The 25868-nt window shown below is 47.4% G+C and overlaps 1 protein-coding gene across 16 annotated transcripts in view; it reads left to right on the top strand.

Moving 5' to 3' along the window:
- Nucleotides 1-25868, top strand: part of CACNA1B (calcium voltage-gated channel subunit alpha1 B) — a 277816-nt gene that overhangs the window by 242866 nt on the left and 9082 nt on the right. For 11 of the 16 annotated variants that reach the window (XM_065035994.1, XM_065035984.1, XM_065035990.1 and 8 more), the window contains 9 exons: nt 5634-5730; nt 13964-14072; nt 16111-16218; nt 17470-17582; nt 18443-18570; nt 19672-19798; nt 20744-20854; nt 25106-25313; nt 25512-25723. In XM_065035994.1, coding sequence (XP_064892066.1) covers nt 5634-5730; nt 13964-14072; nt 16111-16218; nt 17470-17582; nt 18443-18570; nt 19672-19798; nt 20744-20854; nt 25106-25313; nt 25512-25723 — 1213 coding nt within the window. Of the gene's footprint in view, nt 1-3226; nt 3324-5633; nt 5731-13963; nt 14073-16110; nt 16219-17469; nt 17583-18442; nt 18571-19671; nt 19799-20743; nt 20855-25105; nt 25314-25511; nt 25724-25868 lie in introns of all 16 variants that reach the window. The other 5 variants (XM_065035985.1, XM_065035997.1, XM_065036000.1 and 2 more) reach the window with 1 other exon arrangement.

Below are 25868 nucleotides of genomic sequence, written 5' to 3'. Positions count from 1 at the left end.
AATTTCCTTGATATTCTGCAGCTTTGGAATTTGCCTGATGGGAGACTGTTTTTTTTCATTTAAAGCTCTGCTGATTTCGTATCCATTCTCCTCCCTACGAGCTGCTCTGCAATGAATCTACTCTGTACTCGTAATGAAGCTGCCTCCAGCTCCTCCAGTCTTTTCACTCCTTTGTTTCCCTTCAGTAGGGACAGATGCAGAAAGTGTTTGTATAATCAGCAGCTCAAACTCCCCGCTAGGATGCAATTAAACCGCTTTAAAATCTCAGTTAAATTGATTTAGGCTAACTTTAAATGTAAACCTATTCCAAAATGCCTGCGTCTCTCTGAACTGTGTGTGATTTTAACTAGCTCAAAGCCACCCATACCATGAGCCTGCAAATATACAGCACATAGACTAGCAGCTTGTAATCTCCAAGCAGATTTTCATTACCACATGCTTTGTAACACAGACAAGTCCTTTGTGGGTATTTGGCAGGCAGTAAATAGCTTTTCTTTTTCCTTCCCTTTTTCAAATCCGGTCCTATCTCTTACCACTAGAAAATCTCAATGAGACCGAAAACTTGGGGAGTGCCCCTTCTCCCCTTAAAAAATAATCTTGGCTCTGATTAGCGTCTGTGGGAGGAGCAACACACCTGCAAGGGAAAAAATAGTATCCATGTGCTTTTTTAATGTTTATCTGTTCAGGAACTTTCCACCTGTAAGAGACACAAGCATTAAGTTTACAGAATGATTTGCTCGCTCTGTTAACTCTGAGCATAGAGGTTACGTTTTGTGAGTCACTCGGGGCCCAAACCTTTTCACTTCTAGAGCCGTTAATACAGAATATGTCATATATTAAGATTCTAATTCTGTTTTTCTCTAATCTTGTTCCCGTTTTGCTCTGGTGTGAAGCTGTTGATGTTAGCCAAGTGACCAGGGGCAGAACTGTGAACCAAAGGACAGCCAAGACGTGATGCTCAAGGCTTGATCCTAAAACATGGGCACGTTCTGGATTTTCTGTGTGTGAATAGTCCCACTGAAATCACTTAGGTTTGCATAAGTAGGACTAACATTTCCACAATTTAAAAGTAATCTGAAGTGCATTCACTTTTTAAGGCCAGAACAGATCTTTTGATCATTTGGGCTCAACTCCTGTGAAGCTCTGGACATGGTATTTCACTATAGATGCCCATGGACTGAGCTTAATAATTTGTTCTTTTAAGGAATGGCTCCCAGCAGTGCACCCCGTTTTGATCCAAAGACAAAGGATCCAGTTCTTATTCAGCTGTTCGTTCCTCTAGTTGCTCAAACTCATTGTAAGAAAACGTCGATCTAATTTTTGTTTCCCATGTCAGCCGTCTCCTTTTAGCATTTCAGCTCCCAGTATACGGATGTATAGGGGAATGATAAATAATCACCATCGCATAATTTGAAAGAAAGACTTAGTGTTTGTCCACTTTCTATAGCTTGACACCCTCGATGAAAGATGCTGCATGGCCAAAGAGTACAAGTGTTGTTATACTTTTGTTATATAGATAATATTTTAAGCATAACATGTGTGGCTGTTTCCAATGTCATCTTTGTTTCTGTTACAAAATCCAACTTACTGTAAAGTTTTGTGGGGAAAACCATTCAAAATGAAGTAAAGCAAAGCAGCTAGTAGATGTGTGACGCTCAGGAGTGGTAAGTATGTGGAAGTTGTTGGATTTAGAGCTGGCAGAAGCCTCAGACTCGGATAAAGAGAGAGCGAGAGAACCAGGACACACGCAGCGGTTTGATCCAGGGCTGTGGTTAACAAGTGAAAACACTGAATTTAAGGATGAACAAGGAAAGAGAAGAAAATTGCATTTATATCCACTGTTACCTTTCAAAATACATAGAGTGAGTGCTTTAAGTCTTTTGTGTCCCCCTCCCCAGTGCACACCCCCTATAGGTTTTGGAAATGCTGGTCCTGCTGCCCCATTCCATCAGTTGCTCCCAGCGGAACCTTCAGTGGGCGGGAGGAGATGCAGGTGCTTCCAAACCAGAGCTTTTTTCATCACTTCTTGAGATAAAAGGGGTGCTGATGGAAAGGAAGAAAACTCAGAGAGATTTAAACAACCGGGGAAAAAAAATGCCTGTTTGTCATAATTTGCTGCCATGACCTCCCGATGCAGTTTATCTGTTGGTTTTCAAGCCTTCCACGGACTCTCAGAGAGCTCAGAGAACTGCTGATTTATGTTTTCTACACTCTGGTTTTACAAAACCATTCTAAAATGTCAGTAAACTTCTCGACTCAGTTAAACCAATATAGTTTTTATAACCACGATTAGGCCTGCGGCCAAGACTTGCACAGTTCCATTTGGTCTGTTTCTAAATTAATAGTTTTGAGTTGATTGCGAAGACTTTGAATAGACCTTAATTTTTCACGTCCAAAAAAGCAGTAATATTGAAGGAGACGTTCCAAAATATTCCAGCCTTCTTTATATAATGTACCAAAATAAACATAGCGAAGCTCAATCATCTCATTTTTCTTTAGAGGTCACTTTGAAGTTCAGCGCAGCTCTTTTTGTACATGATTTGGTTACTTACAAAAGATTAAGAAATCTAATCCTGCTGTTAAATTAGCTGAAAATATTGTTGGGAGTTAATGAGATTGACCATAAAGCTACCTCGAGGCACCTAATTTCACCTCCTGGTAACGACGGCTGGATTTTCCCGGTGCCGATGGCCAGGACAGCTCTCGAAATGGCAATTTCTGGACTTGCAGCTAATTATTTATTGTCTGTGCCACAGAGTACAGCTCTGCTGGGGTTATGTAGGTGGGAGCAGTGGAAGGCGGAGGTGCTGGAGCTCTTTTTAACCAGCTCATTTGAATCCCGGGAATAATCCAGCAAATAGGCGATTTGTGTGCTGGGGGCTCTGGTTTTGCTGGGCGGCTGCAGTTGCTGGGTAGGGGCTGTCTGGAGGCGGATGGGAATAAAACGTTAGTGATAAAGGTAACCAGATGCCATGTTTGGAAAGCCTGGCACATGGCACTGAAGGTTTAGCAGAAGAAAACCCAAGGATAGAGCTTTTTTTGAGCAGCTGGAAGTTCTCTCTCTCTCTCTCGGTCTGTGTTAAAGTGCCTTATTCATTGCAAACCCACTTGCTCTCAGACTAACTTTGCTTTTCAGCTCCTTTGGCCCTTCCAGCTTCTATTTGCCTGGGGAAAAACTGATTCCTCTCAGTTTTTGCTGTCATAACGTCTGATGTTTTCTTTCCAGTTGCCGGATTCATTATAAGGATATGTACAATTTGTTACGTGTAATTGCTCCACCCCTGGGCTTAGGAAAGAAGTGCCCGCATAGGGTGGCATACAAGGTTTGGAACTTGAGAGGCTCCCTCCAGCATTTTCAGTTCTGGTTTTCTTTCTTTTGACCCCTCCCGAGTGCAAACGCAAATGGTGCGGGAAAGAAACCGTAATATAACTAACCCCTTGCCTGAAAAAGGAATGATTGACTGACTGCCTCCTTTTTCCTCTGTGCATCTCGTCCCCGTCTCCTCCCACACCCCAGCTGGCTGGAGACAGGCAGCTTTATGAGACAGTGAACCCTCCAGCTCCCATCATGCCGGCTCAAGGTGGGAAGTGTTGGGAAGAGCAACACAAGCATCATCTCAGCACTTTATATATGCACATCGGAGAGAAATGTCAGCCCAAGATTTCCAGGGAATAGCAAGTCCGTTTTGTTTGGGCTCCTTAGGATTGCCGCTCCAGTTGAATGACCGATGTTTGAAGCTTTTCCTGAGCTGGAAAGATTTGATCTGGGCTCTGGTTACCTGGGCAGCAGAGTGGGATGGGAGAGATGAAGGGATGAACTTTTCACAGTGCAGCAGCCAGAGGTTGCTGGGGGAGCAACCTGAGATCCGGAGCTATGATGGCCATCTAGTGCAACCTCCTGCCTCGTGGCACAGGAGAAGTACACTGTGCTTGGGAGCCGAGGGGGGAGATTAGGATAGATCTTGCCAACAAATCAGCCCAGGATGGCACTGGGCTTAGTGGGGTCCCAGTTACAGGCTGGGTTTTCTTGCAGCTGCTGCATGGAGAGGAGAAGGAGAGGATGAAGGAGGGACAAGGGGAAGCAGCAGCATGGAGTTGCCATGGCTTTTCTCTTTCACTCCAGTCCAGGTGTTTTTGACACCTGGTTGGGCATTAAGAGTTAATGAGTGTTGCAGAGGAGGCATAAGACCCTGTACCTGTAGCCAGGGAGCAGGGGCAGAAGAGAGAGGCCAGGGAGAAGCTATTGGCTGTAATTACAACTGGTGTCTCTCAGCAGCCTCTAAATTAGCTCAGGGCTATAAAAACCTGGGTGGTATTTTAACTGCATTAGTTACCAAGTACAGGAATAGATGTTTTTGGCTGGGTAAGTTCTCTCTTCCACCCACCCTCTCCTGCATCAATGCTTCACACATTGAGACCCGTGTCAGGGCTGGTGTGTGGCTGCTGGAGCTGTCCTGATGGAGAAAGGGGTTTTGCTTGACTGCTTAGGTCTCAGTTTCCCTCCTAGTATAGTGGAGATGCTAATATTGTCCTGCTTTTCCAGGGGTTAAACATTAATTACTAATAGGCCACAGTATACTCAGGTCTCCTCAGGTGACTGGTAGCACTGATTTGCACAGTATAATTAGCAGGCAGCTCACTCGGAAAACAGAATGAGATTCTCACCGTCATGTTCCCAGTTTCAGTAGTCAGAAAAGGGCAAAGCGGGAGAATTCTATGTGGTTTCTGCATCCCTTGTTTTTCAGAGCAGGATTTTCTTTGTCACCAGTGTGCTCTGAAGGTAGATGCCATCAGCATGGGCTGTTCTAAGGGCTGTTTCCCAAATCGCTACAATTCCCAGTTCCCTCTAACATGTAGGACAGCCAGCTGCCCTCAGAGACAGCCAGGTGACATTGGCTTGATGAAGGAAGGACCTCATCAAATGTAAGGGAGAAACAGATGCCCCCTTCCACCACCTTCTTGCAAATCGAGTGCTGGGCTCTGATTTTGTTAAACCTGGATTCAAGCTGGCTGAGGTTTTGCAGAATTGCACCCTCAGCTTGGAGTCAGAGCAGTCCCAAACACAGCAGGACTTGCTTTTTGCTTCTCTCACAGCCTGTAGGCTGAGCTGCAAACCCAACTCTTTATTCACTGCGGGAAAGCTGAATACTTTTTTGAAGCCCCGTCTCTCCCTGTCCCATAACTCTGCCTACCAGCCCTCCCTGGCATGGTGAAACAGTCCCTCCATCGACTGGTTTGGGGGGGCGAGAAGGGGCAGCGTCCCTCTGCCCCCACAAAGAGCAAGCAGAACCCGAGCCCCCCCCACCCCTCACCCCAGCAGGGACATCAGTGGTTCCCCGCAGGGACCCGGGGGCAGCTCTGGATGTCCTAGAGGATGCGTTGGGTGTTGGAGCAGCAACGGCAGCCGAGAAACCTTCCTCTTCCCCCACCTCTTCCTTTTGCTTTCCTGAGAAATCTGATTAACCGGATCTCTGTTTTCTTGTCTGCTTCCCCTCTTCTCTCCTCGTTTTCATTTGCTCCCTTGTGTTGCCCTTTTCCCCCTCCCCTTCCTCTTTTATTTTTTGCCCCCTCCCACCCGGTCTGGTTTGATTTCTGTGTTCTCTTGCTTTTGCCTCCCTCCCTTTGGTTCCCAGCGGGCGCATCAGTTACACAGACATGTATGAGATGCTGAGACACATGTCCCCACCTCTAGGCCTTGGGAAGAAATGCCCGGCTCGCGTTGCCTATAAGGTAGACCAACCCCCTATAGAAACTCCTGCCAAACCACCAGCTTTTTGTGCCGTGGCTGAAGCGAGCGCTGGTTTTCTGTGACTTTAGTGTTGTTCTCCTGGACTTTTCTGGTGCTTTCTCTGCTTTCCAAGCAGATTGGATTTTGGATCTTCTGCTTTTCTTTTTTATAACCTTTTTTTGGTCTTTGAAACTATGGCACGTCAATTTGTCTTTCTAACTATGTCTCTGCTATCTCTATCAGTGTTTCTCTCTCTCCTCTCTCATTCTGCTTCCATTCAGGCTAATTTGTGGAAGGAGGGTTCTAATGAGCAAATTACCCCACCAGTATGATCTCCATTTATCTTCCTACAGCTCTTTGACTATCCATTTCACTAGCCCTTCAGTAGTATGCTGGTTTTCCCCCCGCCTCTTAATTAGATCAGAGTAATTAGAGTAGGCAGTACTGTGGGAGGTTGCAAGCTATTAAACAGAGGCAACACCAGAAGGGCTCCTTAAGCACCCTTGTGAAAGAAATTATTTTAACCGAAAACATTTAAGACAGTAAGATGAAGAAATCACTCAAACTTATTGTTTATTGTGGAAAACTTTGCAATTGAGCCACAAAAACGTGTTCTATCCGAAAGGCTGCCAGCTGCTGCCTTTCAGACGCTGCCTGATGAATGCGGTGGAAACTCAGAGAGACGCGGAGTTAAATCACGGAGCAGACCCAGACTCCAGGGAAAGCCCATCTTGGTGCTTGGAAATTTGCATTTGCAGGGGCGATTCCTTGGAAGCTTTTAATGTTCATCCTCACAGTTTTGGAGGGAAGAGGTTTCTCATAAGCATTTAGCACTGGTGTGATTGAGCATCCATCAAACTCAACAGGGTTGGGTTTTTTTGCTGTTGGCCTCATTTCACCCACCACCAAGCCGAATTACCACACTGTGCTTGGTGCAATGGTGGATCCAGATCACAACATCCCCTCCAACAGTGCTTGTTCTTTCACTGAGGCCATGTGAAAACAAGATTTTGCAGAGAGACTCAAGCTAAACCCAAACATAGGCCTTCCTTTGTGTAAGGCACTTAGAAGCAAGAAGAGCTTAAGATACAGATTCCTACAAGATCCGTCCTCAGTTTGTTAGGATTTAAAATAAAAATTAAACATATCCTCAAAGCTAGTCAGTTTGATCTCTTTTCTGTATTCCTTTTGATTTGTTTCTGGCCACTTTGGCAGCTGCTTTAAAAGAGCATCTTGGTTATGAGCAGTTTGTAGCCACCATTCCCTAACTCAGCTTGAGAAACCCAACCACCTCCAAATGCCAACTCCCAGGCCTCAGCTGCTCGGGTTAGATGGGTGGATAGATAAACATTTATATGGAGATAGCAATTATGCATGGAAACCCGATGCTTTTAAAGCAATCAGTGGCTCCTTTTAGCACCTCTGAGTTTCCACTGACTTCAAACGGAGCCGAGTCCCTGCGGAAAGGCCGGCAGGAGGTGCTGGCAGCCAGAGCTGCTCCGCGGTCACACCTGCGGACCAGAAACATAAAGCACTTTTTAAAATCTTGTACAGTTAAAAAAGGAAGAAAATAAAAGGGGAAAAAAAAAGCTTATGTGTTAAAATAGGCATTTTAAGCAAGCCTTTTGGCTGATTTTCTAGCGTGGTGTCTTCATGCCCCTATGTGATGGTTGCAGCAGATTTCCCCGGGCAGAGACACGGCAAATGTCCCTTCCCTGGTCTGTCTTCTCCCTGCAACTTAGTTGGAATCTAGTTTAAGTCGTTTTCCTTTACAGAACAAATCCACACAACGTATACACATATGAATGATTTATTTTTAAAATACAGACTCCTGATTTTTTTTTTTTAAGACCTCTTTAATTTTTTACCCATCTACTAAGAGACCTCTAACAGGTGTCTGTGTATGGCTGAACCACAAGTAGAGATGGGTTCAAGTCAAACAGCTCCAGCCTGGGCTGAACATCACATTTCTCTGAGCTTGTAGGTGACCAGATTCATTTTGCACATTATCGGCAAGCCCAAAACTACAGAAATACAGATTGAGACCAGATCTGAATTTTCCCCAGGCTGTAAGGCTGCAGCTTGGCCTGACCCCCGCTCCAGCTGTGGCTGCTGATAAACCTAAATGCTCATGGGGACACAGGACCCATTTGTGCTCCCTCCCTCCTCCCCTGTGTGTGCAGCGCTAGGGACAGCACGTCCATGGGGACAGATGGTGCTGAGCATCTCCCCACAGACAGCAGCTGCTGGGTGTCCCCCCATCCCAGTGTCACTCTTGCTGTCCCCCCACAGTTGATGCGACACTTGGGGAGGACAGTGCAGCCCCCTCAGCCCGAGCAGAGGGACAGCAACCCCTTGTCCTGCAGCCAGGGCTCTGTCTCTGTTTCTGCTCTCTGCCTCTGAACCAAATACTTTTTTTAAAACTTCACTGTTCTGTCTGGCAAAAGGTCTTTTGCCCCATGCCCTTTTTCTTTCCATATACGTTTTTCCCAGTCCTTTCCATTTTGTGTGTTTTTCCCTCTGTCTTTGTGTCGCCTTCTCAGTACGTGCGCACTGTCGTTTCATTTGGAAGTTGCCCTCTTTGCAGCATCCTCGGCTCCTGTCCTTCCTGTCTGCTGTTTTCTGCTTCCCCTCTCTCAACTCTTCTCCTTGCTCAGCATGACCAGCCTCTGCATTTGGGGCGCGTTGCATGCTGCTCGCCCGGCGGTGAACGTGTGGGGTCCGGGAGAGCTCTGTCCTGCACTGGGGGGTGAGGAAAGGGGGTAAGAAATTGATCTTAAAACCACTTTTATCTAGGCAGATGAAAAGAGGGAAGAAAACCACTCTGACTTCGATTTGGTATCTTGTTTGCTGGTCCATTTTCAGATGAGACTGGTGGTGTTTTTCCACTCTGTGGTCTGTATTTTGTAGTGAAGGGTCCTGGGGTTTATGTGCTATTCAGTAGTAGCAATAGAGCAGCAGCCAGCTTTGCCATCACCTGGAGTCAGTCCATCTTTTGCACACAGAGCTTTGGATGTATCTTTAGAGCAAATGGCAGAAGCAGATGCCTGTGATGCTGCTAAATCCCTCTTTTTGGCAGTAAAATGCTGTTGAGATATCTTGGAGACATCTGCAAGAGTGGGCCTGAGGGTGTGATTCTTAGGAACAATATGATGCTAGGAGAGGTGATAACCCAAACCTTTCCCCTCTGCTCTCCAGAGTTATCTTTTTACCTTCTTCTCCGGGGACAGGAGAAGTCGGCATCACCAGCAGACACGTCTCCAGCTCTGTCCTAATTCCAGACAAAGCCCTGCTGGGATCTGCAGGGCGATGCTGGCAGCTAGAGGTGGCTCTTGACTTAATTTTGTGATTGTTAGTGCTGTCAAGCACGTTTTTGCACACTCTGGTTCATTGCAGGGCTCAGGAGGGCTCTGGCTCTCCCTTTAGCACCTCCTGATGTGGCCAAGATTCCTGGATATGTGGTGGGGCTGATCCTGGAGCTGGGCTGGCTCCCCATCCACAGCAGGGCTGCACCTCACCTTGCCCATCACTGCTGTGTGGATTTTAAAATCCAAATTAGGTCCCTGAAGGCTAAACAAGAGTTGGAATGGTCCATTTGCTATAGCTGCCCAGCCTTGCTGCCTCTTCTGCACAGAGATTGCTGGACAAGGAGCAAGATTGCACCTACTGCAGGTAGGATGGCAGGTCCAGGTGTGTGCCAGAGCCCACATTTTGGGGCACAGACGTAGCTCCTCTGCTGGCCAAGGGAGGGGGAAGGTCGTGGCCAATCTCTCTGAAGGCAACAAAAGAGTTAAATAAGAGTAGAATAATTACAACTAGGTCGGGGTGAATTATTCATATAATAGCAAATAATTTATTCACCCAACTCAGCCTCATTTCCCACAAGCAGTGCTCCACTGTCCTGGATTTATTCACGGTTGGGGATTATTCCCAGAGCAGTTGTTGTCCCAGGGGCTGCGCAGGAGCTGCTGATGGGGTGCTCTAAATAATTCACATCCACCAGGGTGACAGTTTTCCTGGCGTTCCTGGCTCCATCTGCTCCTCGTCCTGCTAATGTTTGGACCAACAGCGAATAAAATCTACAGTGCAGATATTTCTGCTCAGTGCTCGCTTTCTGGGTCAGGCTGGGAACCAGCAGGAGACCTTTTATCCCGGCTTTTGATACCAGGATGAATTTTCCACCAAGTTCCCTGTCTATTCGGACATTGTCCAAGAAGTTTCGAAGCAGAATATCTGCAGAAATCAAATGCTGAAAGGACGTAAATTCTGCTTGACACAAAGATTTGCTTTCTCCTTAGCGATGTCTTTGTTATTTGCAATTGAATCGCTATTAGAAGCTGCACCCCTCCTGACCACACAAGTAACTGAAGCAAAAAGTGTTAACTAACCTCAGCTGTAATTGGTGACTACCTCGTTATCTGCACTGAGTTAATTAGGAGACTCTAGAGACAATATTGCAGCTCCTGCCTCTGGGGCCTTTTCCTGCAGAAACATTAACGAGCTCCCTTGGCCCTTGCTGGGGAGGGAGATGCCTCCAAATCAGCCTAATTAAAACCAAGGGTGGAGGAGGGATCCCCCGGCGCTGTTGGGAATCAGGAGCGGGGACTCCATCTGCTGCTGGTGCTTCTCCTCAAACCCTCCCCAGGAAAACCGAGTTGAAGGGAGAAAGAGGAGGATGAAGAGGAGCAGCACGGGGAGCCCTTTTCTGCCATGTCTGAGTGCTCGAGAGGGATTTTTACCTTTATTTCCCTGCTCCTTAGTTATTATTCACCTGAATGCCCCTCATTTGGAATCGTCCCAGGGCACCCCAAGTGATGCTTTTTATTGGTGCAGGGAAGCGTTGGGTTCCCTGCCATCTGCATCGGCAGGCTCGTGCGTTTTCCATCTGGGGTTTAGAAAGATGGAAAATTATCCAAATTGGTTTTATTTTTTTTAATCAAATGTTTACATCATGTTCCAAAGCACAAGGAACTGCTAAGGCATGGCCTTGAAGTGCAAATCGAGCCAGAAGAAACAGTATAAATGGGGGAGATATTAATTTTACTTTAAACTGTGTGAAGGCTAAACAAATGCTTGAGGGTTTTTTAAACCATGTTGTTGCCCATGCTGTATGAAAACATCGAGATTTTCTCTTATATCGTGATTAGGGATGTTCTTCACTAATTTTTCAATTAGCAGGTTTGGGTCAATCAGAATATTTGACTCTGATAAATTTTACCAGTTTCGATTGGATTCCAGTTCCTTTTAAATGGGTTGTAATGAAATGGAAGTTAATTAAAATATAGGTAATACTATAAAGTAGCCTTGAAAGGATTGAAATTTCTTGCTCTGCATATATTGGCAGGAGATTTTTTTTTTACGTTAAAGTTGTTTTATAATATTAGAGGGGAAAATGAAGATTTCTTTTTCTTTGCCATTTTAGTTGCATTTCCAGCACTAGGAAAATACAGCAGGAATGTGCAGGAAGTTGAGGTGCCGAGTCCTTTCCCAGGTGGCTGTGCCAGTGTCCGGCTGCCTCCTCAGCTCCTCTGGGTGACAACAGTGTTGGGGACATAGTGTGAGCACGTCCCACCTCATCCCTCGCCTCCCACATGGGGCACTGACAAAGCTGTTTTCAATCAAAAATGAATCAATTCCTTTCTTCCAGCTGCTGCTTGTTCAGTGGGAGGTCTCCCAGAAATGTGGTGTGTAGAATGATTTAGGTTGGAAGAGACCCTCAAGATCATTGAGTCCAACCATAACCTAGATCTAGTACTAACCCTTGCCCATAAGAACTTCATCTGTACATCTTTTGAAGATGTCCAGGGATGGTATCCATTTAAGCAATATATTTTTTCAAGTCAGGGGCTTCCAAGAAGGTAGTTTTTACTGATGTCTGGAGGGATCTAGGGTGGATTGTAGCTGAGACTTGTTGGGCTGAGCTGCAGCAGGTTATAAGGCTCTTCTGACCTCTTTTATGGCTTTTTTTTGCTAAGAAATGGGCAGCTGTTCTGCCCTGGTAGGTGCAACTTGCAGCCCACCTGCAGTTCAAGTGCTCCTCAGCTTGGCTACCTACAGCCCATCCCAGGGGAAGATGGGGAGATGCATCCCAGTTTGTCACCCTGATGAAAAGGAGAGAGTGGGACATCCCATCCAAGCCAGACCAAGCCTGTCCTCTCCTGATGGGACTGGTAGAGCTGCCATCCCCAGCTTGGGGCTGCGAGATAGGCAAGGAAGGACACAGCAATCTCATTTTCTGTTAGTTGATGGTTTACCAGATTGGAAATTGTGATGACTTAAAGGTGTCTGGGTTGACTTGTTGGACCAGTTTGCATATTGGGATGGGAAAAATGCTGTAGACCAGGCAGTACAGGCAGCAATGTGGTTTGGGGAGAAACTCTTCCATGGAGGCAGCTGTTAGCAGCACTCCCACCCAGAACTTAAGCGTAGGTTTTGCTGAGCCAAGTGTGCAATTGCAAGTGTGTATCCCCTTGGGAAATTTCCTTCTAAGTCTTTTTAAAGAAGTTTTGCAGGAAGGACCTTCATACAGCATTGCAGCAGATACCTGTGATGTGGCTTGTGTTCAGCATTCATGTACTTTGTGAATTTGGTCTAGAAAGTGAGCTGAGGGACCCAGGATGACTCAGTCACCAGAAGTTTTTTGGTGCTGGTTTTTGTGAGGATAGAGCTCTCCTGGGGAATTATTTCTCATTTGCTTGTTCTACACTTCCATGTATCTTTCTCTCTCCATCCCTTAACTCTCTCCCACTGAACTGGGATTCAGTGGGACCTTGTGAGTGGTAACTGGGCTCTATTTGACATAATACTTGTGTTGCAACTTTTTGTGTGCTGAGGGCAAAAGTCTGAATTAAAATGCTGTTTCATTTGATGAAAGTGAACAGAAAATATTGTTGTAGTGTTGCCAGCATTTGATACTGTCATTGAATTATAAAGGCAGGAGAGCCTTGGCTTTGATTTCCCTATCTCTGAGGCCTGTCACATGTGGAAGATGACCTCTGGGCATGCTTTAAGAAAGCTCTTGGAGCTTACAATGGTTTGCCTCAAACTTCAGGAGATGGGGCAGGTTGTTACATGAGTCCCTGCAGCATGCAACAAGTTCTGAAGAAGAATAAGATAAATAAGGAGGATTTGGCTCCTCTGAATGTCGGCTCACTTCAGAGGCAGATGTTTTGCACTGGACCAGTGCCCTGTGTCTTCTCTCTGCCCACCACATGTCCCCTCTGGGGGGAACATTTTCTCCTTGGCTCAGAGAAGATCCCAGGGCTGGAGTCTGTCTTCTCTCAGGGCACCAAAATCATAGAATCGTGGAATCATTTTGGTTGGAAGAGACCCTCAAGATCATTGAGTCCAACTGTTACCCCACCCCTGGCATTAACCCATGTCCCTGAGAACCTCATCTCCATCTGTCCAACCCTCCAGGGATGGTGACTCCAGCACTGCTCTGGGCAGCCTGTTCCAATGCCCCACAGCCGTTTCCAGGAATAACTTGTTCCCAAGATCCAATCAGCCTAAGGCAGCTCAGATCATAGTTCTGGGAAACTGTGTCTTGGAGGTTTCTCTAAGCAGGCTGTGTACAAAATACATCATCATGGGTCCACTCTGGAGCCTGCAGAGCTGTTGTACAGTGCACTCAGGTGCCTCCTGTTGTCATTGTCACCAACAGTGCCTTCCTCACATCCTGCTCACTGGCAAGGCCACCTGCACAGCTGGAAGAGTCACTTCTTTGGTGGAGCTGAATCCTTGAATGCAGGATGCAAATCCCCCATCATCTTAAATGGTGCCAAGTCCCATTTATTTCTGTCGCTCCTGTTGCAGAGGCAGAATAGAGGTGAAGGAAGCTGGTGTAGGAAGGGATGGCAGAGGTGGCTCCATGGTTTCTCTCTCCTGAGCGGGCTGCTTTGGCACCTGCCACATCTCGAGGCTGCAGATGTAATTGGAAGCTGTCAGGAGTAGGGTACCAGGCTGTGAAATGGGGTGGGAACATTCAAACTGACTTCTTTTGGAAGAACTGTCCGAGTAGGATTGCAGTACAAATGTTGGCACATCAGTTGTTTAACCACTAAAACTCCTGAAAAGGAGCTGACGTTTATATGGAGAAGATGTGTTTTAGCTCAGCGCACAAAAAGTTCGCACACGTTTGTAATGTGGCTATTTGTAAGGGCTCCAGCGGGGAGAAGGGAGGATGGGGGGGAGCATCCTGATCCCCGCTCATAGCCACCGTGTTTCTCTCCCCAGCGCCTGGTGCGGATGAACATGCCAATCTCACCTGAAGATTTAACCGTCCACTTCACATCCACGCTGATGGCCCTGATCCGCACTGCCCTGGAAATCAAACTGGCCTCAGGTGAGAGGGAGGTGACGTATCACAGCACATTTGGGCTCAAACCCCAACTTGGCTGTTGGCTTGGTGTCCTCCCCAAACCCCAGAAATCCCCAGGTGGAAATCCTATTTTTCTATTGCTTGCCAGTCACCTGCCTGCACCCAAGGACCCGGGAGCTTTGGGGACAGGCAACAGAGGGGTCCTGAGCATCACTCTGCCTTTGGGGTGACTGTAATCTGTTCAACCTGGTAATAAGATATGGAGAGCCTTGGTTACAGAATCTCTGTGCTTGGTGCTGTATAACAGAAACAGGAGTTTCCATACCTCTTTTCTAGACTATTCCAGCACGAGGAAAAAACAACAGCCCTTCCTCTCCAGTTGCTGTCTGCTGGCAGCAAAGCAGCGGCTCCAAGTGCCATGAACCGCTTTCTGCCATGAGATAAAGTTTAAGTGTTTAATCAGGCATATGCTTGTCTTCCCAATTAAACATTGCAATGTAATAAAATACACTGGCCTTTTCTCTGGGTCATTACACTGTTTAATCAGGCTGGCTGGGGACAGAATCAAGGCATGACCAGGCAAAGCACCCTTGTACCCAATTTAAAAGCTTGCAGGAGGTAACAATGTTCTTATGAGGGAAGGGTGAGCAGGGTTAGGATGTTGTTCTTTCTTGAAGTGGTTTTAGGCCAGCACTTCAACTTCTCTATATTGATACCTCCCTCATACATTGCTTAAACTTTGCCCTTGAGATGCTTTGGGGAGGCGCTGCTGGAAGAAGACAAAACGTTGAGGTCACTGGGACTCCCCTGGGGAGCGACACCCAGTATCAGATACTCATTTCTAAGGGTGAATTTAGGACTGCCTGGAATTTTAGGGAACAGCCTCTTATTTTAGTAAAAACCTCTAGATAAGGACAGCGAGAGTTTGTATTATTTTAGGACTCTGGTTACCTGTCAGCAATGGTAATCCAAACAGTTTTTCAGTTGAAAAAGGCTCCCCCCACCCTTTTAACTGCCCACTGGAAGGGAACCAGACATCAGAGCTCCGCTGACAGTGCTGGATTCTTTCTAAGGTTTATATGTGCTGTGGCTTGTGAATTTTTGACCTATTTTGTTGTTAGGTGTTCTGTTTGAATAGGTTTTGGGTGCTACATTTAATTGAGTCTTTAGTGGGACTGACAGGGCCTTAATAAACACTCCCTAATGAGCCTCCGTGTGGGAGTTCAAACCATGATGTAGCAGAGTACCCAGAGCCTCCTTCCATTACTTTTCTCTTAGAAAAATAATCTCTGTCATTCAGATGAAGTACTTAATTGCCTACTGTGCTGTGCATTCATTTGTGAGCTGCCCTGTTGGCTTACATCCACTTTAATCACTTTCCACTTGTGTATTGAGACCTCACTTTGGTCATTTTAATAACACCACTGTATTCAGCTCTTTCTGGTTTATATTGGGGTATAGCAGTTGTTTGCTGCTGATACAGGAGAGCGCACCTCGTTGCCAAAACTTTGGTGAGAGTTGTTGGTAGAAAGGGTTTATAATCAGTCATGGCATTGCTCATAGTCCAGCACCTCAGACCAGGTCCTGAGAGGTGCTGCTGCTTTCTGCTGACACTGTCCAGCACCTGCAGTCAGGTAGAATAAGTCTAAGCTTAAGTTTAGGCCCCAAGGAACAGCAGAGGGTCAGCAGGTTGAAGTGATGATGGTCCTGATGAGTTCATGGAGGAGGTCACCAATTCCCTTTGCAATGTAGAGTCACAGAATAGTTTGGGTCAAAGGGACCTTCCCAGGTCGCCCAGTGCCACCCCTGCCATGAGCAGGGACATCTTCACCAGTTCAGGTTGCTCAGAGCCCCGTCCAGCCTGGCCTGGGATGTCTCCAGGGATGGGGCATCTACCACCTCTCTGGACAACCCATAGCTGGTGCCGCCTTGGTGCTCTGGAGAAGTGGGAGTTGGGAAATGCGTCCCCTGTGCTTGCTGTGCAAGTTGTGGTGTGTGCTGACAGGACAAGGGGTTTTCACTCTTCTTAATGTGCTCCTTTCTCTCCCCTCCCTTTCTGCAGGGGGTGTTAAACAGAACCAGTGTGACGCTGAGTTGAGAAAGGAGATCTCGCTGGTTTGGCCCAATCTGTCCCAGAAGACTCTGGATTTGCTGGTGCCTCCTCACAAACGTAAGTGGTTCATGGGGAAGCACCTACCCCATCCCAGCCACCCGAGAAGCCCATGGGGGGTTTGTCCCTCTGTGTCTGCTGTGTCCCCAGTCCCATCTGAGTGCACAGAGGATGCAGCAAAGAAACCCAGTGCAGGTCAGCATTTAGGGATCCCCTGTTCCCAGCCCACACCTCCGTGCCACAGCCACATGAGGCACAGGGAAGCTGAGGCCACATTTAGGCCTGTCTTTCATTATGCTGCAGTAGATTTCCTGTACTTAGGAAAAAAAAAAAAAAAAACAAAAAACAAAAAACACCAGCTCCACGAAGGGACTGATGCCCTGTGTGGCCTCTTTCAGAGCTTTTTTGTAGCTTTGGCTGCCTCCAGCCTGTGCATTACGGGACAGGAGAGCAACGTCTACCATCTAGGCTCCAGAAATATAGAAGAAAAATAAAGGTTTCAGAAAACTTACAGCATCAGAAGTGAGGTATTTTGGGGCTAAAGGCCTTTGTGTTACTTGATGTCCTGGGTGAACGTGCTGAGAAAATGGGAAGTTATTATCTTGATTGGCCAAGACAAGGGCTCTGGATTTCTGATTAATGAGAAACTGCGCAGAGCAATAAAGGCACTGTTAATGAAGAAAAACAAGGGAGCTGAGAAGGCGCAAATCAGTGGGTAGTGACTGCTTAAGTATTTTCTTTCCCTTCTCTCTTGATGCCTCAATATGTGCTGCTTTAACTCTTCGCTCAGCTGCCATGCAGGGAAGGGCTGGTAGCAAAGCTGTGAGAAAAGACATCTGGAAAAGTGAAATACTCTTTAAATGTATATTAGCCCACTATGACTGAGGTGACTGTAATTCAAAGAAAAAGGAATAAGGCTTCTTTGTTGATAAAAAGCTGGCCATGGATCTGGTATTAATTTAGCAATTCTTGTGTCAGCAATCCTTACAATGCCACAGAGTTTTCCTGCCTGTCTTTTTTCTACACGGTCTCTGTGAACGTTTGAGAGCTAGAGATGGGCCATCCTCCTCCAATGGGGACGGCAGCAACAGGCAAAGCTCTGCAGAAATCTGTTGTAACCGTTTGTTTTCTTCCCCCCACTTCTCTGTGTCTGTTTTGCCTCCTTATTTTAACATCCCCTCTCCTTTCTCCTTGTTTTTTATGCCTCTTTGTTGTTATTTCTTGTGCTTTTTTGACTTATTCTTCCCTTCTCCTGATCCTTTCCCCTTCCTCACCCGAACGTCTCTGCTGCGTTTTGCGCTCCTCTGGCAGCCGATGAGATGACCGTGGGGAAGGTCTACGCGGCACTGATGATATTTGACTTCTACAAGCAGAACAAGAACAGCAGGGAACAAGTCCACCAGCCTGCCGGGGGCCTGTGCCAGGTACTCCGCCAAAATAGGTTCTTCCTGCTCCTCCCTCTTGGGTAGTTTCTTCTCCAGCCTTGGGCAGCATCTCTTGTGAGAGTCACCAGCACATTTCATATAGAAAGTCTGGATGCTCGTCCAGGCGGGATTTGAAAACGCTGTCTCAAAAACACCCAGATATTAGGAAAAAAAACATCCTGCAGTTGACTTTTTCAGTAGGTCTGGAAAGATGTTTTCCAAAAAATGTCGAGTGACATTCGGTAGGCTAAGTCCTGTTTGCAGAAATGGCCTAGGGATTGCGACACACCAAAAGATTTCTTTGGAACACCAAAGAATTGGTGAAAGCTGGTGATAGTTTGGCTATAACGTGTTGAAGTTACTTTAGAAAATGGGAATTATTCTAGATAATTTTGGTTCTAATAGATTTGAAAATTTTTACAATTTCTTGAAAATATTCTCACCCAGCTGGCTTGGGATTGAAACCCCAGTGGTTTCCGATAGGACAGATACCCACTGATTTCATGATCATCCAGCTGATCTCCAGCTTGGGCTGTCTGTCTGTCTGTCTCGCAGACAGGAGGCTGGTGCAGACCCAGGGACACAATGGGCTGGCTGAATCTGCCACATCAGTGTATGAAATCCCTGCTGTGCCCTGGTGGTGCGGGAATACTTGTTAGAGGGAAGGGGGATTGCAGCAGAGCTGAGGGCAGCACTTGTCCTTCAGAGCCTCTTCCAGCCATGGGAAGGCTGGGATGTGCTTTCCGCTGGGCTGATCTTTCAAAGTGACAAATGGGCATTTTATTAACTAGAAAACATACTGCAGACTGTCTTCTCCATACACAGCTCTGTCTCTGACAACCTTTCCTTGTGCTTGGCAGCCTGGACCGGTGTCGCTCTTCCACCCCCTGAAGGCCACTTTGGAGCAGACCCAGCCAGCAGCATTCAGCAACGCCAAGGCATTCCTCCGCCAGAAGAGCTCGGCCTCGCTCAACAACGGGGGCGCCTTGTGAGTACCCCCGACCTCCCCACCAAAACTGTAACGCCAAGGGGGAACACACTGGCCATAGACACTAACCCCAACCGCTGCTGGACCAGTAGCTCTGGAGGTGGGAGCCCACAGCTGGTGACACCAAGACCAGCAGCCCCTTCATGCCATGGCTGGGACAGTTTCCTACCCAAATGTCTCCATGTGGCTTTGCTTCCCACTGTGCCTCATGGGCAGCTATCTTTGTGGTGGTAGTGTTGGGTTCTCCAGAGCTACGTGTTTTCTTAATGGTCTCCTCTACATTTTAACTGGAGAACTTTCCATTGTGGCTGGTCTTAAGTGTGAGTTTACTTAGAGGAATTTGGGATCGTTGCAAAACAACTAAGCAAACATCAGCCACCAATACAGTGAGTTTTTTGGAGTAAAAAGGTCGTTGTGAACAAAAAAGTCCCTCAAGCTCACGGCTCTTGGTAACACCAAGAGCTTCTTGGGACTTTCCAGGACAGAATCTGGTTGGACAAAACAATTCCTCCACAGAAAGCTTCCCAAACACTTACAGTAACAGTGATTCCTAATCAATTCTCCATTTCCTGCTCTTCCTCGGGTGACTTTCCTCTGGGTGAAAAGTGCTGTGGACTTTTAGTGATAGACATCTGAGGTTTCAGTGTCCCAAGTGACCCTGATGGTGAAACTGACACCAGACTCAAGAGTTAAACCCAAGGCCATTTGTACCACTGTATATTCAGAGAATGTACTTCAGTATTTGTTGGGCCAATGCCATTCATGGCTATTCATCTAATGAGTCTTGCATACATAATTTGCCCAAACTCCAGAATTCTCAATTTTTCTTTGCAGAACTTAAGCTGTAGAAGTTTGCTTTCTTTAGTTACTGAAAAACAACCAACCAACCAACAACGTGTTGCCTGGTTTAACTTCTCTGTCGCTTGTGGGATCTTCAGGCTATATAGAAAGTGGCCCTGGCAAAACCCAGGGGACCTTATAGCTTCACCAGCAGGTGTGCCTACCCTGCAGCCAGTTTCACAAGTAGAACCTCAAAGGGTATCTGAGCGGTTTAGCTTCAACACAATAAGGTCAGTAAAATCCCTCTTTTCTTTCTGACAGGCCAGCGCCAGAGGGGGGGATCAAAGAGTCCAGTTCTTGGGGGACCCAACGCACCCAGGACGTGTTTTATGAAACCAGAACACCAGCTTTTGAACGAGGCCACTCAGAAGAAATCCCCATTGAACGGGTGAGTAAACAGCTGAAGACAGACTGAAATGCAGTAAATTTTAATAGATATCTGGTTACATGCTTCCCTGAGAGCTGAAGAGGTCTTCTGCCCCTTGAGTCATTGTTGACTCAATGAACAACAATTGAACGTTGTTCTCTATTACAATCCAAAGCTTGCTTGGATGTTATGGAAAAAATCCAAACCTGACAGATGTGTATGTGGACATGCTTTCCCTGGAATTAGGTGCCTGCTGCGATAGGTTACTTAGGGTTAGCATCTCCAAGTTGTCCCTTTGTCTGAGTCTCATTGTCATTAGTGTACAAACTCAGAGGAGAGGTCTCACAGGTCAGAGATGGTGGAAGAGCTTGGCCCATTCATGTCCTTGTTGAAGACAGCACTGTAGATAAAGTAAGCTCTTTCTTAGAATCATAGAATCGTTCTGATTGGAAAAGATCTCCAAGATCAAGTCCAACCGTTAACCCACCCCTGGCACTACCCCATGTCCCTGAGAACCTCATGTCCGTCTGTCCAACCCTCCAGGGCTGGTGACTCCAGCACTGCCCTGGGCAGCCTGTTCCAATGCCCCACAGCCCTTTGGGGAAGAAATTGTTCCCAGATCCAACCTCAACCTCCCCTGGCGCAACTTGAGGCCGTTTCCTCTGCTCCTGGCGCTTGTTCCTGGGGAGCAGAGCCCGACCCCCCTGGCTCCAAGCTCCTTTCAGGCAGTTCAGAGATCAGAAGGTCTCCCCTCAGCTCCTGTTCTCCAGCTGAACCCCCCAGGTTCCTCAGCCGCTCCCATCACACTTGTGCTCCAGATGCTTCACCAGCTCTGTTGACCTTCTCTAAATTCTCTCCCAGCTTCTCTTCACAATTGAATTGAACTTAGCAGAAGCTTGCTCAAATGATGGCTTCAAAGCTGATGTTCACATTCTTGCTACTGAAACCATTTCTTCTTTCTATCAGGTGGTAGAAATGAGAGAAATCAGCCCCACGCTTGCCAATGGAGAGCACCAACCAGGCCTGGAGAGCCAGGGGCGAGCGGCTTCCATGCCGCGCCTGGCTGCCGAAACTCAAGTGAGTGAGGAGGCTTTTCTGGTGGTGGGAGATGGAGAGTGGGTTGGGAACTCAGTCTCTTCTCTCTGCTTGTTGTGTTGCTGGAAGTTATTTGTGAATATTTGTTTTAGAATATATTTGCTGAACCTGGAGACAAGTAACAAGCCTTTGTACTTGGATGGCAGGTATTCATAGAATCACAGAATGGCTTGGGTTGAAGGGCCCTTCCCAGCTCCCCCAGTGCCACCCCTGCCATGAGCAGGGACATCTTCACCAGCTCAGGTTGCTCAGAGCCCCGTCCAGCCTGGCCTGGGATGTCTCCAGGGATGGTTCATCCACCACCTCTCTGGGCTGTTTCAGTCTTGTGTAGACACAGTGTTTCCTCCATTTTATTTCTTCCTGGTGGCAGCAAGAAGCGACCCAGAGAAATCCCTCTGGCTGGACACCTACCCAAGAGTGTCTGTTCTCATTAACCAGGGGCAATACTGTTTGCCAGCCTGTATTCCTGAAGGCATGATTTCCCACCATCTATCCAGACAGCCAGGCAAGGCATGCTCCTGTGTCCTGGCTGTCAAAAAAGCTGGAGAAGTGCTGTGATTCTCTGTGATTAATGTAGTAGGCACAGAAAACATCAGGCAGCCTGTGCCTGGAAGGCTTCACTGAGACACTAATCAGCCTCTCTGTTTTTTATTCTCTTCCCATAGTATTTAGCATAGACCATATTGTGACTTTGGTCAATAAAATCTCATTGAGGATTTCCCTTCTTTCAATTCTTTTAAAGAAACCTCCCTATTAGAGTTGACTTTTACAGCAACCTGTGGATGCTCCTGATTGCATAGGGTGTCATGTTTTATCCCCAATCATTTTTGGGCATTTCACGTGTTCGTTGCTAGCTCATTGTCCCAGATACTCCCCGGTCACTGTCCTGTGTATCAGAACATCTCACCACTCGTAGCTGTGTCTCTCATTCCAAGGGCCTGATCCATACACTCAGGAGTGAGCAGCCCGTGGGGCTGTTCCCGTTGCTCTCCATGGGAAGCAAAATGTGAAAGATATGTTGCACCCCAAAACTAAAAGCCTGTGTGCTGCAGACGCAGCAATAGCTCCAGCAGGTATCATCTCTTTGCTCATGTGCTTAGGCTGGCACAAGCTGCGTTTCATCGGCGGGCAAAATTCCCAGGTGGCTGCAGAACCTGCAGTCTTTGTACTGGAGCTGAATTCTCCGTGTTATCAGGAGCACCACTCAACGTGCTTAATAAATGAAACAGACCCCAAAGCAGAGCCATAGCCCCTCCCTTCCCCCTTCCCAGAACAATGTTGTCTTTTATTCCAGACCACAAGCAGCATCTCTTCTCCCAAGGCATGAGCCTTTCCTGGGGAAACTCCTCTGCATTGCAGCCAGATATTTGCAGACATGAGTTCCCCAGGACACGGCTGCCCCACGTGAAAGCTGCTTAATCTCGTTATGAATCAGGCCCGTAATACCCGAGCAGATCTAACCTCATTTAATAATACAATGTTTTGGTGGTTGTAGCTTCAGCTGAATAACCGATGTACTTTCTGTGTGTGTCTCCCCCTCCATCCCCTCCACCCTCCCCCTCACGTGCTGCTTCTGCTCCCCTAAACTCTGAATTCTTTATAACTCTTATTTGCAATGCTTTCTGTTTCTGGATGTCTCCCTTTCTGTTTGCCTGTCATTCCTGTCTTTTTATGTTCCACTTTTTTTAAAAAACCCTTCTAATCTCACCTCTTCGCCCCTCTTTGCTGTCCTCCCCTGTCACCTCCCCTCCCTTGTCGTCATCGTGTCTGCTGCACATCTGCCGTGATGTCTGACACTGGCTGTACTGTGGGGCTGCTTCAAATAATGTCTCTCATCTTGTCCGAATTGTTTGCAGAGGAGCAAAGCACGGTCACCTGGGAGTTACCTAGCAGTATGTAGTTTGCACTAAGTTGTATCCTATTAAATTCATATTAAGAAATAATTAACCTTCCTTAACCCTTTACTTCCCCCCTTCTCATTTGGAGTCCAATCTTGCACCGACGCAGCCGCTATCTCTTTCCACTTTGCCGCAGTCCCCTCGATCCACAGTTGCACGCCGCACGCTGTAACAGCAGGGACTTTTTGTTTGGTTTGCTTATTTCTTTGGTTTTTTGTATGCCTTGTTGCACAGGAATTTAGGAAGTGAAAACAATTGGTTTGGTAATGAAGAAGCAATTAGTAACTCTCAGAAGGGTTATGGTGTAGTCTCCCAAGGCTTGTGGAGAGGCTGTGCGTGCCCCGTGAACGTAACGAGAGCATTGTCAGGATTTATGGAAAGGGTATTCATCACTTTGCCGCTTCTCATTAGTGTCAATAGGGACTTTTGTCTTTGGAATAAGCACAAAACCAAGTCCGAAGTCCGAAAAGAAATGTTGATTTCTTATCACTTTGGCTGGATTTTTTGTTGGGAAATTTCTGTTGCCTTCTTCCTGGCACTCCTATGTGGATTTTTGAAATCCGGATAAGTGTTTTTAGTGGGAAGAATTCTCACTTTTCACTCTTTTGCCCATCACACCATTCAGTTTACAGAACCTCTTTGCCTTCCTCCATCTTCAGGCTCAACAATAAGCAAGGAGGACAAACATATAATTTCTTGCCCACAGAGCAAGGGCCACCAGAAGAGACAAACGCAGGACACCATGAGCCCAGGGATGTCCCGATGTCCCTGTGCCCCCCAAAACCAGCAGCATCTGCCTTGTGCCCCCCAAAACCAGCAGCATCTGCCTTGTGCCCCTGACAAACCTTCCAGCTCCACCACTCCACCTTGCTCTGTGCTGGAAAGCACCAAAATTTGGGTAACTGCCTAGCAAGAGAGCACCAGACAAAAATTCAGCCCAGACTCCACCTTTGCGCAGATGATAATCCACCTGCACCAGCCCGCTGGGAGGGAGAGCAGTTCTTTCCACTCAAAATAAGGAGCAGAGCTGCAAAACAACTGGCTTGATGTTGTGCAAATAGCACAGGGCACCAGAGATCTGAATTGCAGGATAAGCAAATAAAATAGCATAGACAGTAAAAATAATACAGGGCTCTTTGGAAAGGTTACAGTGAACAAAGTAAATGTTCTGCGAGAAGCATTGTTGGAGGCATATATTGGATTGTGAATGAAACACGTGTAAGAGCTGAGGGACCTGGGGATATCTTGAGCTCTTTCCCCACCAGGCTGGACCACTGTGCTCCAAGGTTGGTCCTCTGCCACCAGTTTTGATGCTGTGGTGGACCAGGGAAAGCTCCAGAGGATGGATGAAGCTCTGTCTCCACCACAGAGCCAACTGGAGGCCAGCAGAGTGACAGAGGACACGTGGGAATTGTCCTTGTTTTCTGAGCTTTACCCCTGGGCAGTAGGGAAGGGAAAGGCTGTGTGAATAGCTGTCCTGCAGTCTTGGTTTCTGCAGAGCATCTTTGTGAGGTTTTGAGCCAAAAGGGAAGGGAGAAGTGTCTGGAGCTGTTGCTGGCCCAGGGACAGGACCCAGCAGTGACCGTGTGAGACGGTGTTACTGTGCTCAGTGTCCAGATGTTTGGCCACAAATGATTTGAAAACAGCATTAGCAAACACCGATAGTCATTTTTAGAGAAGTCGTGGTAGAATTGCAGGACACACACACTATCCTACTTGGCCCAGCCACAAGGGCTTCAAGGAGTGATGGTGGTTTAAATGTTTGATGTGAATTGTCTTCGATTGCAGGGAGATAGAAGTAATAATGCCTTGGTGGCTTGGCCTGTCCCTTGCCCACTTATTCTTGATTTTTATTCCCTCTCCATGTGACACCCAGCAACGCTTTCCTGCTTTCCTCTTTGGAGTTGCTTTGGGATGACCTTGTGCCCTGAAGCAGCTTCAGGCAACACTGGTCTTGGAGAATCACTTTTGAGATGCTTGGCTGTTGTGCTGCCCTGTGCCCTGCTCACCTCCTGGTGACTCCTGTGCCGCTGTGTTTGGTGTGACATGTTGCACATCGCTCTGCGCCCGTGGCACCTGCGGGTTGGCGCTCTGCTAAAAGTAAAGCCCATTTCAGCAAACCGAGATCACGTTCACTCCTCCACCTTTAGCACCACTCAATCTACCATCCCACGAGTCCTTCTGCCCATTCTAGTTACACCCAATTAACTATTTTCCTCCTTCCCCTCCTTGCCCCTTTCTCTTGCTGTAAAACCCTCCCCATGGTGGGAAGCGAGAGCCGAGCAGGGCGCAGCGCCAGCGCTCATCCTGCTCCATGTCTCCATCTGCCTTGCAGCCCATCCCGGACACGAGCCCCATGAAACGCTCCGTCTCCACGCTGACCCCACAGCGGCCTCACCCCATGCACCTCTATGAGTACTCCTTGGAGCGCATGCCGCCGGAGCAAGGGCATCACCACCACCACCACCGCTGCCACCGGCGGAAAGAGAAGAAGCAGAAGTCCTTGGACAGGTCCCCCCATCAGCTGGCCGACGGAGAAGCTGGTAAGTGCTTTGCAAACAAGGATTTGTCCATCGTCCTCCTCTCTTTGTGATGCACAGCGGTCATTGGATGTGCTTTGGGGTCCTGTCTGCACAGCCCTCCCTTGTCTCCCATGTTGGACAAGCCCAACAAGACCTCCCTGGCCCATACTTGGGAGTTCCTCCCATGTTGGTGACTCCCAAACAATGTTCTTCTTTCAGTGGCCCAGTCTGGTGAGTCTTCTTCCAAGGACAAGAAGCAGGAACGTGGCCGATCCCAAGAGAGGAAGCAACACTCCTCCTCCTCCTCCGAAAAGCAGCGTTTCTACTCCTGCGACCGCTATGGCAGCCGGGACCGTTCTCAGCCCAAGTCTGCAGATCAGAGCAGACCCACCTCACCCAACGGAGGCCCAGAGCAAGGTCCACACAGACAGGTGAGGAGGTGCAGGGTGGGAAGAGAGCCCTAAGGTCTTCCAGGGATGTATGCACCCTTTCTATGTTTTGCTTAAAATGAGACAGAATGGGGAAGGAATGCTGGGCAGTAGGAGGTAAAGCCTTTGAGATCCTGCTTGGTACTTC

This window comes from Columba livia, chromosome 19 (assembly GCF_036013475.1).
Source record: "Columba livia isolate bColLiv1 breed racing homer chromosome 19, bColLiv1.pat.W.v2, whole genome shotgun sequence".
In the NCBI taxonomy this organism is placed as follows: Eukaryota; Metazoa; Chordata; class Aves; order Columbiformes; family Columbidae; genus Columba; species Columba livia.
This window is presented reverse-complemented; position numbering and strand designations above follow the sequence as displayed.